This window comes from Alosa alosa, chromosome 5, assembly GCF_017589495.1.
Source record: "Alosa alosa isolate M-15738 ecotype Scorff River chromosome 5, AALO_Geno_1.1, whole genome shotgun sequence".
In the NCBI taxonomy this organism is placed as follows: Eukaryota; Metazoa; Chordata; class Actinopteri; order Clupeiformes; family Clupeidae; genus Alosa; species Alosa alosa.
In genome coordinates this window covers 6,890,906-6,906,089 of record NC_063193.1, presented here as the reverse complement: position 1 = coordinate 6,906,089, position 15,184 = coordinate 6,890,906, and the positions used below count along the sequence as shown (strand labels likewise).

The following is a 15,184-nucleotide window of genomic DNA, read 5'->3' as shown; positions in this document are numbered from 1 at the left end:
CCTCTTGCCGCTTGCAGTTCGAGCTGAAGTGAGACAGCTGCCGAGACCTTCGCTGAAGAGGAAATGACGCAGGTGTAGGCGACCGCGTTGCTTAGAAACTAACAACACTTAGCTGTGTACCACCATTTGTCTGCACCCATTAAAGAAGAGCACACATTACCTTGCATAGTGATAATGTGGCATTACACATGGATTGCAGGGTCTTTGACAATATGCAGTTGCTTAGCCCAGACTGCACAGGATATTGTGGCTTTAACTAGTCCATTACTGAATTTGTGCCACAATGAATGTGACTGCAAACTTGAACCTTTTTTGGGAAATCATGCAATTATATATGGGCAGACATAGTTATATAATATATCTGTAAAGTCTGTATAGACTATTAGTTAACTAGCTCAGCCCCACTCATGACTCTCTCTCTCTTTGACACTGCACTGTGTCAACAACGCCTGCCACACACTGTGACATAAACCTCTCAGGCGGTATTAGCTACTTGTCAGCAGACGTCTCAGCAGCCTTCCAGCCATGACCTACCTTGCCCTATTTATAAACACTTATTTATAGTGTTTTCTCCATTGTGTCTGTGCCAGCAATAAACTTTCTCCCATTAACATCCTCATGTGAGGACAGTAGCTTCACTCGCACCCTTGTGTCATGATTTACATCCCTTTTTGATAATGCCATTAAAAACAAATGAGTTTAATTTCATTGCTAAATTACATTTACGGTCTCTGGCATTTAGCCATATAGCCTACTAACAAATTCATGAGCAATAAAAGGATTGCGGTGCCAATGCAGCTTATTGTTATTTAATGACATTTTAACACACACAAGATTTAGATTCACCTTAGACCGGGATTAAATTGGATGTCAAACACAAAATCGCAATGCAGACCTCATTCAAGCCAATGGCCCTATTCATGCGTCAGCTGAATACATATTCCGCCAATAATTTGAAGGGGAAATCTGATAAGCATATTGTCCATTTCTACATTAGCAGGGAATCAAATTTAGATGAAGGGCAGGCATATTTGCACACGTGTCCATCAGCCTGAATTGTGGCCAAGTGACCAAAGAAAGCCTTATCTATTATGACAAGATTACATTCTCCCATATTCTCATTCTTACCACATAATATCATAATATAGTAGAATATGTGTGGGTGCTACTGTTCAGGAGAGCATAAGGGCAATTTAGAGCAAGATTAAGTGTGCCAGACAGCAGGACTGGATGAGCAGAATTGGAGGACAATGTGCAATGAGTGAGTTAGTGAGGATTGTGGATAGGAGGAAGCAGAGAAACGCATGTGTGAGCGAGTGCATGAATGAGAGGAGAGAGGGAGACAGAGAGGGTTGGGGGGATGAGAAGAGTAGGGTTTAGGCAGGGCGGGACGCAGGAGTGAAAGGATGAATGAGTGCGTGAGATGGTGAGAGTGTAGGCTTTATGACTCAGCGTGACTCAGGCTGCTCAGCTATCGAGCGCGCCGGGCACAAAGCAAGAAACGGATGCCATCATGGATCCACTGGCAGCGCCATGCACATGACAGTAGAGCCTAAAAACCCAGATGGACGTTTGAAAAAGAATAAAATAACGCCCATTCAAAGAGACATTTTAAGAGGGAAAACATGCTCTTATAATCAATTAGGCGACTTCATCATTCTCTTTAAAATGCCATTAATTTTGATTTCATGCAATTACCTCCTCCCTCTTATCAAATAAATGGAAGAAACCAAGGTGAATATCAATGCTGCTGAGAGAGGAGGGAGGAGGGAGGAGAGAGGAGGGAGGAGGGAGGAGAGAGGAGGGTGTAAAGGACACATTTCTGATTAAGGACAGAGTGCAAGCAGGTTAAGTGACTCACAGTAGATTGTGCCAATTAGAAATGATAGCATTTTAACCAAATCCAGGTGCCTAATGACAGCTGGCTCTCTGTAATCCATGTTGTGGTCTTGTAGTGTGCTTCCAGTTCAATGCCATAGGAATGGGCCATAGGAAGAACTGGGGGCCGAATTAAAGATTAAATGAACAAATGAAATTGGGCTAGATGTAGTGTGTGTGTATGTGTGTGTGTGAGAGAGAGAGAGAGAGAGAGAGAGAGAGGATAGAATAGATAATGAATGTTGAACGTCAGAAAAGTAGAGTGAGTGTGCTGTCGATCACAGAAGGACTAGAGAGACATTTGAACACTTAATGACCCACATTTCTGGACAAATGCTGAGGGCAGAGTGAAACTCTGAAACTTTGAAGTGCAGTAAATGGACAGCAGTGTACAAAAGGTGAAGTGACAAAGGCTTTAATGAGAGAGCTGGGTGCAGAAAGTGAAGGTGATGGACAGACGTGATATATACTTGTGCAAAGTAAATATATTGCTATGTAAAGGTTCGACTTAATAAACAAATAAATAAATCAACAGAAGAAAAGTTTGTATAATGGCAACAGCCTTGTAGGCAAATGAATTGGGTAAAAACCTCGTTGGTGTCATTATTATTTCTGCATTCCAATGTTTTCATACTGTTCCGGAAAAAAAAAAGAAAAAAAAGTAGGCGTCAGAGACATGCAAATGCATAGAGGACTGATTTAGAAGCTGCCGGATTCCGGAATGACGCAGCGAGTGACTGGGAGTGACACGGGGGCCCCCCCTACCACTTCTCTCTCCCACCACTGGTGCCGCCTGGAAGACTCTGACATTCATCTGCCTATTAATTATCGGATAGGCATGAGAGAGAGAGAGAAAAGAGAGAGAGAGAGAGACAGACTCGCCGAGGGGAAGAGAAAAGTCAAGGCCCCCGACCACGGCCTTGGCTGAATCACAGACGTCTATTTTTACAGCGGCTCTGTACAGCCGTTTGTGAATAATTGCATTCTCTGGTCTAGCACTTCCTGCTAGTCACTCTGTGCTGTTCAACAGGAGCCCTTAAGGGATGATGGCGTGTTTCAAATTGGGGAATGACAAGACTTCAAGGCATCTCTTATTACACAGTGCTATGAATCACACTGGCTCAGATAGAGACCCCCTGGTCTAATTTGAATACCAGAACTTTCTGCAGGGAGAGCTCATTTTGCTAATGTTTAGTTCTTTTTTGGTTCTATAAGGTGATACTCTCTGAGAAGATATGACAGGCACTAACAAACCTTTGGTGTTAACATATGAGTGGTTTGACGCTAAGTGCCAAAACCTATTTTTCAAATACTCCCCCGGCATCAATAGCACATGGCTGTTGACTTCAGTGAGTTGTTATGACATGTTGACAGCACACACCCCCATCACGGTAGTCCCAGATTCATGGTACACAACTTGTTTCGACAAGAAAATAGTATCCATGTCGGTGACTGTCAAATTAAATATATTCAGTGGGGGTATAAATACTTTCAATAGATCTCAATGGACACACAACATCTGTTTAAATTATGTCTAAATTACAACTGTGTAACAGTGGATTGTCTGTAAAATGCCCCTCAGCTTAAATTATTCAATTGAAGTATTTAAGATTGTAACTGAAGGACTTAAATTCTATCCAATTGTTCTAAACTCTTTCCTCCAATACAGTTAACCATATGAATACTGTAACCATGTACAAGTACAGTTTGTCCAAGACCAATGATCGCTATGATAAAACTAAAGTGTAGACATACTTAGAGACAGGAGAAAACCCCAAACCATATCAGATTCATACATGGTGTCTGTGTGTGTGTGTGTGTGTGTGTGTGTGTGTGTGTGTGTGTGTGCGCGATGCGTGTGTGAGCATGTGCATATGTCCTACACTCCCACATACTCTATTGGACCCCGGCATCACAGCATTGTGGCTGAATGGGCCTCTTGGGCAGCCTCTCCGTCTCGATAGGCAAAGCATCTGGGGAAGATGCCAATGCTCCCAGCCGTGTGGCCCTCCAGCCACTCCTCATTGACTGGTGGAGATCAGACACAACAATGGCAGTCAGTCAGTTGCCGCACAGACATTCACCCACAGCACCTCAAGTAGAGTCCTAGCAGTGCAACTCAAGCAGTGCAGTTCTGCTGTATCTCATCTTACAAACTATACTTATTTTCACTCTCTCAACCAGATAGCTCAGAAGTGGCCAAATTGTGTTGACATAAAATACAGGGTAGGACTTCCTGTCTAGAATTGCTATCACAAAGGGGTGAAGCCTGAGGTGGGGCAACCATTTGAGCAATGTTGTTGGGCAACCACATAACTGGTTCCTTGTGTTCCTTGTGTTGCCTATACTGAAGTTCTCCAGAAAAAAATATTTCACAATATCAATGGGAACATGCTTGAACAACAAAACTCAGGAACACTGCCCAGCAACAGTGCTCAAAAAGTTGCCTTGTGCATCATCTGCTTTTGGCATCCTAACTCAATTGGCACCACTCTAGAGAGGAGACATGAAATTAGTATGAAACATATCTGGGAACGTTACCCTCACTGAGGATGTCTATTGTGTCTCCCTCGCTGAACTCCAGATCCTCTGGCCCCTGTGTAGTGTAGTCATACAGTGCCACCATCTGGTAGAGAATAGTCCTGTTGGCTAGAGGATCCTCATGCTGAAGAAATAAATGGGGCAGTGACAAACAAATGAGTGAATGACAAGCTGCGCCATGGGAACATGCCATCCAAGCTTTGCATACTACATTTTCAACTCTTCATCAAGGCTTTTTCAATTCATTAAGATCTTAGTTTAGAATCAGTTCAGAATCAGAATTTGAGACAAGACTAAAATGGAGACAAAGGAAATTCATGTTTATGTTTATGGTTCTTAGCAGACACTTTTGTCCAAACTGACTTACAATGACATCAGTAAACATTACATTAACATTAAAATGAAATGAGTTTATAGAAAAGTCATATGGCCTGTATCAAAAACAAATACACAAATTATCTTGCTTTAGCTCTGAAACTTGACTTTGTTAAGAGCCTTGTTCTTATGCCTTGATTTCTTTTTTTTCATTCTTAAATCATAAATGATAAAAAAGATGGAGTGGTTTTGTAGATGCTGTGGGAGAAACAGAAAGGACAAAATAAATGGTCAAAAACACTGAGCCCAGGGTGACTCTTTTATCCCGATCCGACATTACCTGGCACCACAGTGTGGCCCGACCAGATTCGGCCACCTCTGCCAGGCTCTGGAGGCCCTCTGTAGTGTCCAGCGGGGTCAGTGCCTGAGTGCCATGATGCTTAAACCTGAAGGAGAGCGAAGGAGAACCAGAGCAGGAACACATTCTCATTTTCTCGTTTCAACTCCTCAAAAAGAAATGGGTTACACTTTACTTTAAGTTATCTACATAAGAGTGACATGACATTGTAACAAACTTGTCATAAACATTAAACAAGTCATAAACGTTTATTACATAACGCTTCGGTCATTAAGTGTCATTCGGTTTTTGTCATGACAAGTTAGGGTTAGGGTTATGACAGTGTCATGTCACTCTTATGTAGATACCTTCAGGTAAAGTGTCACCAAGAAATGTGTAGTATTTGAGTTTGAGTTTGAGTTTGCCTTTAGAGCCCAAATAGTGACAACGTTTTTACAGTTCAACCAAAAGTGTAGTAGTGGCAGAACGTTCAGCACAGCCTTCAAAGACACACAACTAAAAATGGGCTAATCAGCTGGGCTCAAGGAGAAGTCTAGTACCTCAGGCGCAATTGAGAGGGCGACTGGCCCAGTTTGTGAGCAATTTTCTGCTGTAGCTCGTCGTACGGTGTGCCAGGAGGGACACGCAGTGCCACGGTGTATCTGTAGTGCACCTTCACTACCACTGAGCCAGGGTCATCTGAGGAGGAAGATGGCAGGTCCTGTGTGGTAGAAGAGTATACAGATAAGACATTCAAACAAGTGAGTTAAAAACTAAATAATTAAACATAAAAGTTGTTTTTATTTCATATGCATGTGTGTGTGTGTGTGTGTGTGTGTGTGTGTGTGTGTTTGTGTGTGTGTGTGTGTGTGTGCATCTATTGTACTGCGCTGTTTTGATCTATTTATCTATCGCTTACACAGATGAATTCTTTGAGCCTCAAAATAGGTCATTTCAAGATAAAGCACCTTCCCTGCTAGCCCCAGATAGGACAGTTTATATTTTTGTCTGCCTCTACCCTACCACCTCCCCCTCCTCTTCCTCCTGCTCCCCTGAGCTTTGTGCTGACTTAATCAGGCCATAATCGCTTTTCTGTTCAATCGAGGCAAATGCTGTTTTTCAGTCGGTGTAAAACAGATCTGCCCCAAATCAGCACAAGAATATGAAGCTGACTGTAGTAAACACATATCACAAATGTTTGGTTCTATTTTAGGCGTTTAGCAGGTGATAGCAATTTTCCTAGTGCCACAGTTGTCTGGAAACTCAGTCGGGATGATGGTCAATCAGGAAACAGGCTTTATTCTTTCATTGATGCGCATCAAGGGAGAGGGACAAGTTCACCCAAAGGATGCACCAGTATCTCTAACAAAACAGGTGACCTCTTGTTCTAATTCTGGATGAATATGTATAGGTAGAAGGGATGACCCTCCTACACTCTAAATGTTAATGAGACAGGTTTCTAAAGCAAACAGGTCCAGCCACCTTATGTTGTTCTGTATGAAAATTAAATCTCCACCTTAACTGGGATGGCTCTCAGTGGTCTACCCCCTAAACCCAATTCTATAAACTGTTCTAAAAGTGTTTCTCACACCTCACTCCTGGCCAGTGCCAGTGCAGAAACGATAAGAAATACAGGGAAAAGCTCTATGTTTTTGTTTGGTTTCTATTTTCTGTAGTAAAACAAAACTGTTAATTATTGTTCGTATTGATTCAAATTTTAGGCTCATGATAAGTAATGAACTGATAAAATAAAATGATAAAATCCAGTGCTTACGTTTTTTTTTTTACTGACAAATGATGGCTGTGTACTGTTTGTGCGTGTGTGTGTGTGTGTGTGTGTGTGTGTGTGTGTGTGTGTGTGTGTGTGTGTGTGTGTAACACAGCAATAAATCAGACAGCAGGTCACTATCATTTGACTTGGCTATCAGTGGTTATTGTGATGAAGCTGCTCCCCTGCAGCGACTCACCGAGTCAGTGGGGCTGATGGCTGGGGCTCCATACTGAAGAGGTGGAAAGCTTTGGGTGGCGCTCACATACGACGGTGGGCCATCTGGAGAGGGAAAGACACATCACAGTAAGTGTATCAAATGATAAAAAGAGACAAATCAACGTTGTCAAAGAGGACAAATCACAGAAGATGAAACATCCATGAAACACCACGTCGACTGTGCTACCACTACTTTTACATGATATGTTCTAAAACGTATTTGTAATTAATGTGTATTTTGTGTAACTAACAATTAAGACCACCAATGAACTATACTGTAACTGTACTGACATGTAAGACATCATTTCAATGTGTGAATGTGTGAGTAAGTTCTCAGGAGAAAGAAGAAATGCCATGGTGGTAGAAGGTCAGTTGAGCATGCAGCTCTGTACCTCGAGGACTGGAGGAGGTCTCGGGGCGAGTGGGGGGGCTGAGTGCAGGCGGGAAGGGAATGCCATTGGGCACACTCTGTGGAGAACACACAAGCACACACTTTAGAACCCATTGAGACCTTATATGCAGGATTACAGTCATTTGCCACTCTGTGCCCACCCTTCAAACTCAAAGTGGGCTGCAGTTGACTTTCTGAGCACTCCAGCGGACAATTATGGAATACATTGAGAGGGAAAAGTCACACTTTCAGAGCAGGAAATGGACAGCACTGAGGGGAGGGTGGGGATGTGGATGGAAATGTGGGACAATGCAAATTGAAAACAGCAAGAGCACATTATCACTGTCTAATAAAGCAACATTGTGTGTGTGAGCATGTTGTGGAAAACAAATGAAGAGAAAGCAGATGACTTACATCTACCTTTTTTTTGCTTTTCTTGGCCTTCTTGGGATCCACAGGATCCAGCATTGTGATGGGCAGCAGGCCTTTCTGAAGGAGTTAACGAAGGAAGGAGGGAGATGGAGAGAAAAGTAAAGAGAAAAAAAGATGGTGAGAAAGAAATGGAGGGAAAGAAATGGAGGGAAAGAAATGGAGGGAAAGAAATGGTGAAACACTGTGAGAGGCCAGGGCCCTGAAGATGTCAAAACGAGCCGTGGAAAAGATCAGGCATTCAAAACGCACATCAGTTACGTCAGTGCAGCCAAAAACCCTACGCAGGAGATGGCAGATCTCCTGGACTCTCACCTTTCCATCATAGATCACAGTGGCCATGCCAGTTTGGTCCGCTTCACTGAACATGAACACCATCCCTCCGGCGGGCACCGAGAGCTCCTCAGGGTTGCGGCCCATATACACACTCTTCATATGCATGTACCGGGAGTCCCTTCAGAAGACCACCAACAGCAAAAGCAACGGTTATTGACCTTACGTGGCATCACTATAGTGGCATCAAGTGGTCTTTTTTTTCACAGCGGACATTCTGTTTGTAATAATGATGAATGTCCTTTTAGAATTGGTAGGCAGATAAATGCTCCCCACAGTGGGAGCTAAACAGTGCCCCCCAGTGGTAAGTTAGCGACACAGTCCTTCAAGAGAATGTCCAAGGAGAGGGAACAACTGAATTAAAATATTCTCAGATTGTTCTGCCACTCAAATGGTGTTTGATTTCAAGCCCATGAGAGAGAAAAGCCTTCGCCCTTTACAACTAGACCTTTGTATAAACCTTCTTTATATTTGACTGTACCACCCAACAGACCAGGGGTGTAGTGGTAAAATAAGAGTTGGGTAAACTATGAATTCTGTGTCACGGTAAGGTGGACTGCGCCATGCGGTATTTTTTAAAAAGACAGTCAGAACATGTTTGATGATGGTGGAGGTTATTGTTCAATGTTTATAACAATACCAGTGGTATTAAATGGTTCCTAGAGTGTTGATGAGTGTACATATTGTGAACAGGGATAATACAGTGTGACTTGTAAATGTTAAAAGTTGCAATTGGTAAATAAACTCTAAAAAGAGGTGGATAAACTCTATTTCGGGAAATTTCAGAGGTGGATAAACTGTGTTTACTTGCGTTTAGCTTCCACTACAGCCCTGACCCTGTCCATTAAATAAGAGAGCTAGTGCTGCTCTAGTGCCATGTGGATCTGCTTGCAACAACATGACCATCAATGTCTGTACTGTAATGTTTCTGTGTATGATACTTATAGGCCAACACTGATGTAGACCTATTGGTATACGTACCCTCCTCCTCCAGTTGCACCGCCGCCTCCGCCTCCTCCTCCTCCTCCTCCTCCTCCTCCTCCTCCTCCACTTCCACCTCCACTTCCAACTTTAGGTTCATAGAATCCAGGTTTCTGCAGAGAAACAAAATAGAACGGTGGAAAAGGGAGAGTGAAACGTTGTACAAAATGGTGAAGGAGTTGTGATATCATGGGCTGTTTCTTACCTGACCGCGGAGTGGATCAAAACCAGCAAAGTCATCATTGGGGAGTGCAGAGGTTATCACCTGTAGACAGCGCAGAGCACACACAAACACATCTGCCATTAAATCCCATTTTTAGTCCCAAAAGAGATGTGAGCTGCTGCTGCTGTGTGTGTTTGAGGTGTGTACAGCGCTGTGTGTGTTCTATGTGTTCTCTCTCTCTGCATATGTGTGTGTGTGTGTGTGTTTGCCTGTGTGTGGTGTACTGTACCTTGGCTTTTCCCAGGAAATCCCTTTGCTTGAGCTGTTCGACTTCCTCTTTCCTGGGTCTGAACACGTCTCCCACTGGGACCAGGAGAGGAGCCAGGACCTCCCTCCTCTAGACAGAGACAACCTGTTACAGCACTCGCACACCATTTCAGGAAGTCGCTTTGGGTAATAGCTAATCAGCTAAATGCATAATTAAATAATTAATTAGTCAAATCAGTTAACCACATCTAAATCTAATCTGGCACCCATTCTCAACATTTTGCCATCTTCTGATTACTAACTGTCTGACATTATATTCACGAAAGGAGCCGTTTTAAACCTTTTAGAATTGAAGAAGCATAGCTGGCTTCGCCGTGGGAGTAGGACTCTCAACTCACCGAGATACTGTCCAGTGCTGCCTCCACAGTGCCACCACGAGCCCCGCCTTTCTCCTCGGCCGCGGCTAACAGGATGTCCCGGGCTTTATCCCAGTGGCCCATCCTGACGTGCACTGCAGCTGCATTGTAAAGCACCTGTCAATCAGGAAGAGCAACGTAATATGGGTTGAGTTGATCTCAGCATCAGTGCCTGGGACTCCAGAGAGAGACAATCACTTTTAATCAAATTGAAACTGATACAGACACCTCCTGTTCCTTCTAGATGTGAGAGAGTGAGTTTTGGGCAAACAATAGGGAAGAGAGCTGTGTGCTGAGAGCTATGACCTACCTGTGCCTGATTATGCAATCTATCAACACAAAGCATGTTTCTGTAGTGACACTCTTACATAAGACAAGAAACACCTTCAAAGAATTTACAATAACATATCACCTCTTCTAAAAAAGGAAGTAGCAGACCTTTATCCTAAGAGATGGAAGGCTTGAATCACCGATGTTGTGAAATGCTTTATATCTGCTGTGAATCAGACATAGTGTGAACGTATTGACCACTGTAGACAGCACAGTCTCTTATGGCATAACTTCACTAGCAAAGAATGCTGGTTGTGTGTCTTATCTAGTCTGAGGCAGGTGGATTTGTCGCTATTGCGCAACTGCAGCATTTCTCATAATAACTGAAGGAGCCTTTGTTGAGAGCTAGCACAGCGGGGGGAAATCAGGACTGTGAAAAAACTCCCTCTGGCATTACAGGCATTACAGGTCAACAGGGCACTGCTGACAATGGCTTTGAAATGATGTCCCGAAAGAACAAATTCAGGTGTTAATACAGGTGATCACAGGTCAGGCAAAGAACCTGTGTAGGAAGTGTTCCTTCTGCAAAGAAAGCTAACATTCATAGAGAGACTTAGCTTCCCTGAGGACAGGTGTGAAATTGATACCCTTGTGGGGTTACTGTACCTGCCAACTGTAGAGTTTATAGCGCAGCCCCAGCTGTCGGTAGTCAATGACGCCATTCTCTCTCATGTGCTTCTGGGCACATATGCAGTCAGCGAGAGCTTCCTCCGGCCTGACAGACAGATGGAGAGAGGGAGAGTGAATGAATGAGGAAACATGTGAGAGAGAAGGAGGCTTGATATCAATCTTTCAAGAAAAAAACCCAGAGGTACCGTATATCAAATCTAGACAGAACTCTCAATACATGAGTGAGTGCATGAGTGATGATACGCTCTGTACATAGCGATGAAGGAGGAAACCTGATATAGTTATAATAACAGCCACACAGCAGGCCCTACCTATTAGCCAGCAAAAGGACTCCAGCCCTTTGGAAAAAGCCAACAGCAAGCCTCTCATCCTTGATAATGGTCTGTTCTAAAGCCTAGGGGCACAAAAAGGAGAGAGCAATTTGACTCATGCGCACATGGAGAGACATCTGTAAGTTGTTGACACTGGCCTTAGGTATGTGATCTACGTCCAAGGCTGTAGAAGCTCTTACGTCTATAAGGATTGAGCCGTATTTGCGTTTGGTAACTTACCTGGATGGCTGGCTGCAGCTGACCAAGGGCTAAGTGTGCGGCTGCGGTCGCAAACAGGGTGCGGGCAGTGGGCTCGTAGATGTCGTCGAGCTTGGCGAGCGCACCCTTCCAGTCTTGCACGTCCATGGCCTTCACGGCCTCGTCCCAGAGTCGCAGTAGCTCCGTGTACAACATGGCCCTGTGGCACAGTCACACACAGCTCAGGCAAGAGATTATAAAATAAAATGAATTGATAAATCAACAGCTTTGTGCTGACATTCAAAACAGTTACATAATCTTCAAGCACAGGGCTTAGTATGGTTGCCTATGAATTAATCTGAAATGAAAAAAAAAAAAAATAAGTGATGTAAGTTCTACAGAAAACATCTGACAAGTGAGACAAGTTAAGCCAGTTTTGTTTGTTAGCCAACAGCAAAAAGGCACATCTGAAGAACTACTCACCCACAATAATCCTGTCAGTGATCTCCAACTGACAAAAAAAAAGGTTTTCTCTCACGGCAGCAGATAAATGTGAATGAACAGTGTGAGATTCCTGGTTCCCTCTGAGGTTATGGCCCCACTAAGCTTGGCAACAGGGAAATAGCACATGCATAAGTGTGTCGTATCAGCCTTGGTGTTCCCGCCCACTTCCGGCTACCAGGACATTTTACCTGACATTCCCTGCAGATAGGTGAGGGAGGAGACAATAGAGTCTGGTTCTGTGGCTACTGGGACACATACAATGTGCACGCACACAACTGCATGGCTCCACCAGGGTAGTAAATGAGTCATAGTCTAAGGCCGGGCAAAGGTGCATGGCTAGAGATACTTTGCTGTGACAGCTGGTGTGAATTGCTAAGAAAGCCAGCACCAGGAAGTGGTGTGTTGATGAGAGGATTGGCAACACAGTGGCACACTTCCTCTTAGAGTTCCTGTTATGATCTCAAGGCACAAGGTTCAAGGGGTGCAAATATCTACTTCAGAGGACACAGATTTCTCAGAAAGAAAAAAAAACATCTAGCACGTCAGAATAATAATCTGTTTCCAAAATCCACACTTGAGGGTGGGTGTTTGGCTCCACTGGTTGATATCCAGCAGCACAATATCAAACACACACATAAAGAGACACATTGACATTCTTCTATCTATTTATTTTAATTCATTACATTAATTGGTGAAATTGTATAGTCATTGAAGGCATCCCTAAAATGGTGGGAGTACTCAAAGTAAAATGTCCCATAAACTGATATAAACATCAGGCCACAGTTCATGAAAAGACACCACACAAGGCTGTTTAACATTCAATGACTCAGATTTATTATTTTTATTCTGCACAACATTAAATCATGATGAGTGTTTCAAACAAGTGCAGTACATACTGTACAAGTGCTTTGGATTACTCAGGTATTCTGATGGATGACTGCCATACAATTTCCAACAAAGGCTGAGTAGCCTACTACGTTCTCGTGCCTACAAACACTTGACTAAAGTCTTGGAATACATCACAAAGACAATACCTCTTTTTGAAAGGGTTGACACAGTGGCAAGTGCCAATGCTTCCACATACCAGGAATTAGAACAGCTATGATGAGAAAGAGGTCTTGAGTTGAGATCTTTTCTAACATCTTAATTAGATAGATAGATAGATAGATAGATAGATACTTTATTGATCCCCAAGGGGAAATTCAAGTGGGGACAAAACATCTCCAACTATATAATCCATCAGTTATGTTCAAGTCACATTTGAATTGAAATGTCTGTCAGATAGTACGGTAAACATTCAAATGATGTGTGGTGTGTACAAAGTCTAAAAAACACTTCATTTAGTAGGCTAGGGCATACCTGTCAACATTTAGCTTTCCAAAAACGGGAGATTTTTTTTTCAGGGGGGGTGTCAGCATTTATACCGGATCTGTGTTTGCATATTTAATACGTTTCATACACGTGTTTCAACACTGCATTTTGGTCGTTGCTTTTACCTTACCATTACCTTACGCATGCCAGTTATGTATCCACCAGCTGCCTGCCTGCAGCCTACTTCCAAAACTCCAAAGCTGCTTGCTGTCAGATTAGGTTCCGAGGGCACAAGTTCAGTGTATCAACAACACTCAATAACAGTTTATGTGATGTGTTAATCAATTAAATTCCCAACAATTTCACAACAGCTAGTTCTGGAGTATGCCATTCAACTAGCCCGCTTGCTTACGACGAGACTCAGGCTGCGCAGTCGGCACCCGCTTCCTTATTTGGGTTTTGAGTTGCCCGGTTTTAGCCTATGACAAAACGGTTGAAATTGAAACTAAGTGATCGTGTATGTGTAGGGTGTATTTCATACACAATCTGGCAACCTGAATGGATCAATGGTTTTAAAAATGAAGTTTGATGGCCATGCAAATTACGGGAGTTTTCCGGGAGAAATAACAAAACGGGAGGGTGCTGGGAAATGACCTTGAAATACGGGAGAAACCCGGGAAAAACGGGAGTGTTGACAGGTATGGGCTAGGGGCCTATACCATGAACTCTTTTTGTCTGGGCACCCAGTTAAATAATATGGAAGAGAGTCCAGACGTACTGAGCACAACTAGCCTGGCGTAGCCATATTCAAAACTCTATTCTGAATTTGAGTATGGAATTGGAGCATTAGATAATTATGGGGCGTGTTTCAACCAATAGCCTATATAAGAAAAAATGCCTCTGCACACAATTGGACAGACCTAACCAATCAGAGCAACGAAATAGCCTTCCCTGTGTCCTTTAGTGAAGTTGAACAGCCATTAATGTGTTCTGTTAGTTTTTTTTTTTTAAGTTATTGCGCTGTCAATATCACAATAGTGACATAAACGTCTAGTGACAAGCTTTTTGCTGTAAACGAAATCAACCGTGTGCTCAGGTCACGTGAATGAATAGGCACCGTTGCTCATATGTCCATCATTGTATAAAGCCTGCCAGATGATTGGATTGGTCCGCACTATTCTCAAGTTTTCATAGGCATGTTAATGGACCAAGTCCAGACTGAATTTCCCGACCTTTAAATTCGGGCTGTCTTCCAGGCTACAGCTAGCCTAGAGCACAGCCCACAGCCTTTGAATACTGAATCATGAGGCTTGTGTCTACTCAAAACTCATGGGGGAATAGCAACTAGGTTAGGCTATACAGTAGAACTGATACGCAACAAATATTCTATTCAAAATTGATTTAAAAAGAAAAGTCATGATAAGATTCATCAATCAGATACCAGGTGAGTCTGGACCAGGCCTGGTAGATGCATACTCGAACTGCTCCAGCGGTTTACTTCCTGGAAGAGTAAAGGAAACAGTCTCTCCTTGATGTCATGCTCCTTGTGCTTTTACAACACCTCTCTCTCACAAGGCAGTTACAATTTAAGACAAGACACAGTCTCCAGTCATGACAGCAATGCAAACCTCAGAATTCAAGCAAAGGTGAGAGATTGTCGTAAACAGGAGTAACAACACACTAAAGGATTTCATAGCAGGTTAATGTTAGTTTTAAAAAAACAAAACATGATTGTCAATAAAGGATTAGCTAAAATTATACACACATGCTCTTGATTTGTAATGCTTGATGAAACACAGTGCACAACAGACCAAACCAGACCCCCCTCCATCCCTACCCCTTCCTCTCATTTAAGGCACACA

At 43.1% G+C, this 15,184-nt stretch overlaps 1 protein-coding gene across 1 annotated transcript; it reads right to left on the bottom strand.

The window, feature by feature from the left end:
• Nucleotides 1-2,277: 2,277 nt before the first annotated feature.
• On the bottom strand, nucleotides 2,278-12,139 carry LOC125294385 (NADPH oxidase activator 1-like). The gene is made up of 17 exons (XM_048243070.1): nucleotides 11,991-12,139; nucleotides 11,806-11,865; nucleotides 11,550-11,727; nucleotides 11,310-11,392; nucleotides 10,975-11,083; nucleotides 10,021-10,155; nucleotides 9,645-9,752; nucleotides 9,398-9,457; nucleotides 9,272-9,305; nucleotides 8,194-8,336; nucleotides 7,864-7,938; nucleotides 7,451-7,526; nucleotides 7,039-7,121; nucleotides 5,632-5,792; nucleotides 5,075-5,180; nucleotides 4,420-4,543; nucleotides 2,278-3,906 (listed from the first exon to the last, which is right to left on the bottom strand). Coding segments are annotated over exons 2-17 (1,593 nt in total). The 5' UTR covers nucleotides 11,808-11,865; nucleotides 11,991-12,139; the 3' UTR covers nucleotides 2,278-3,790.
• Nucleotides 12,140-15,184: the final 3,045 nt, after the last annotated feature.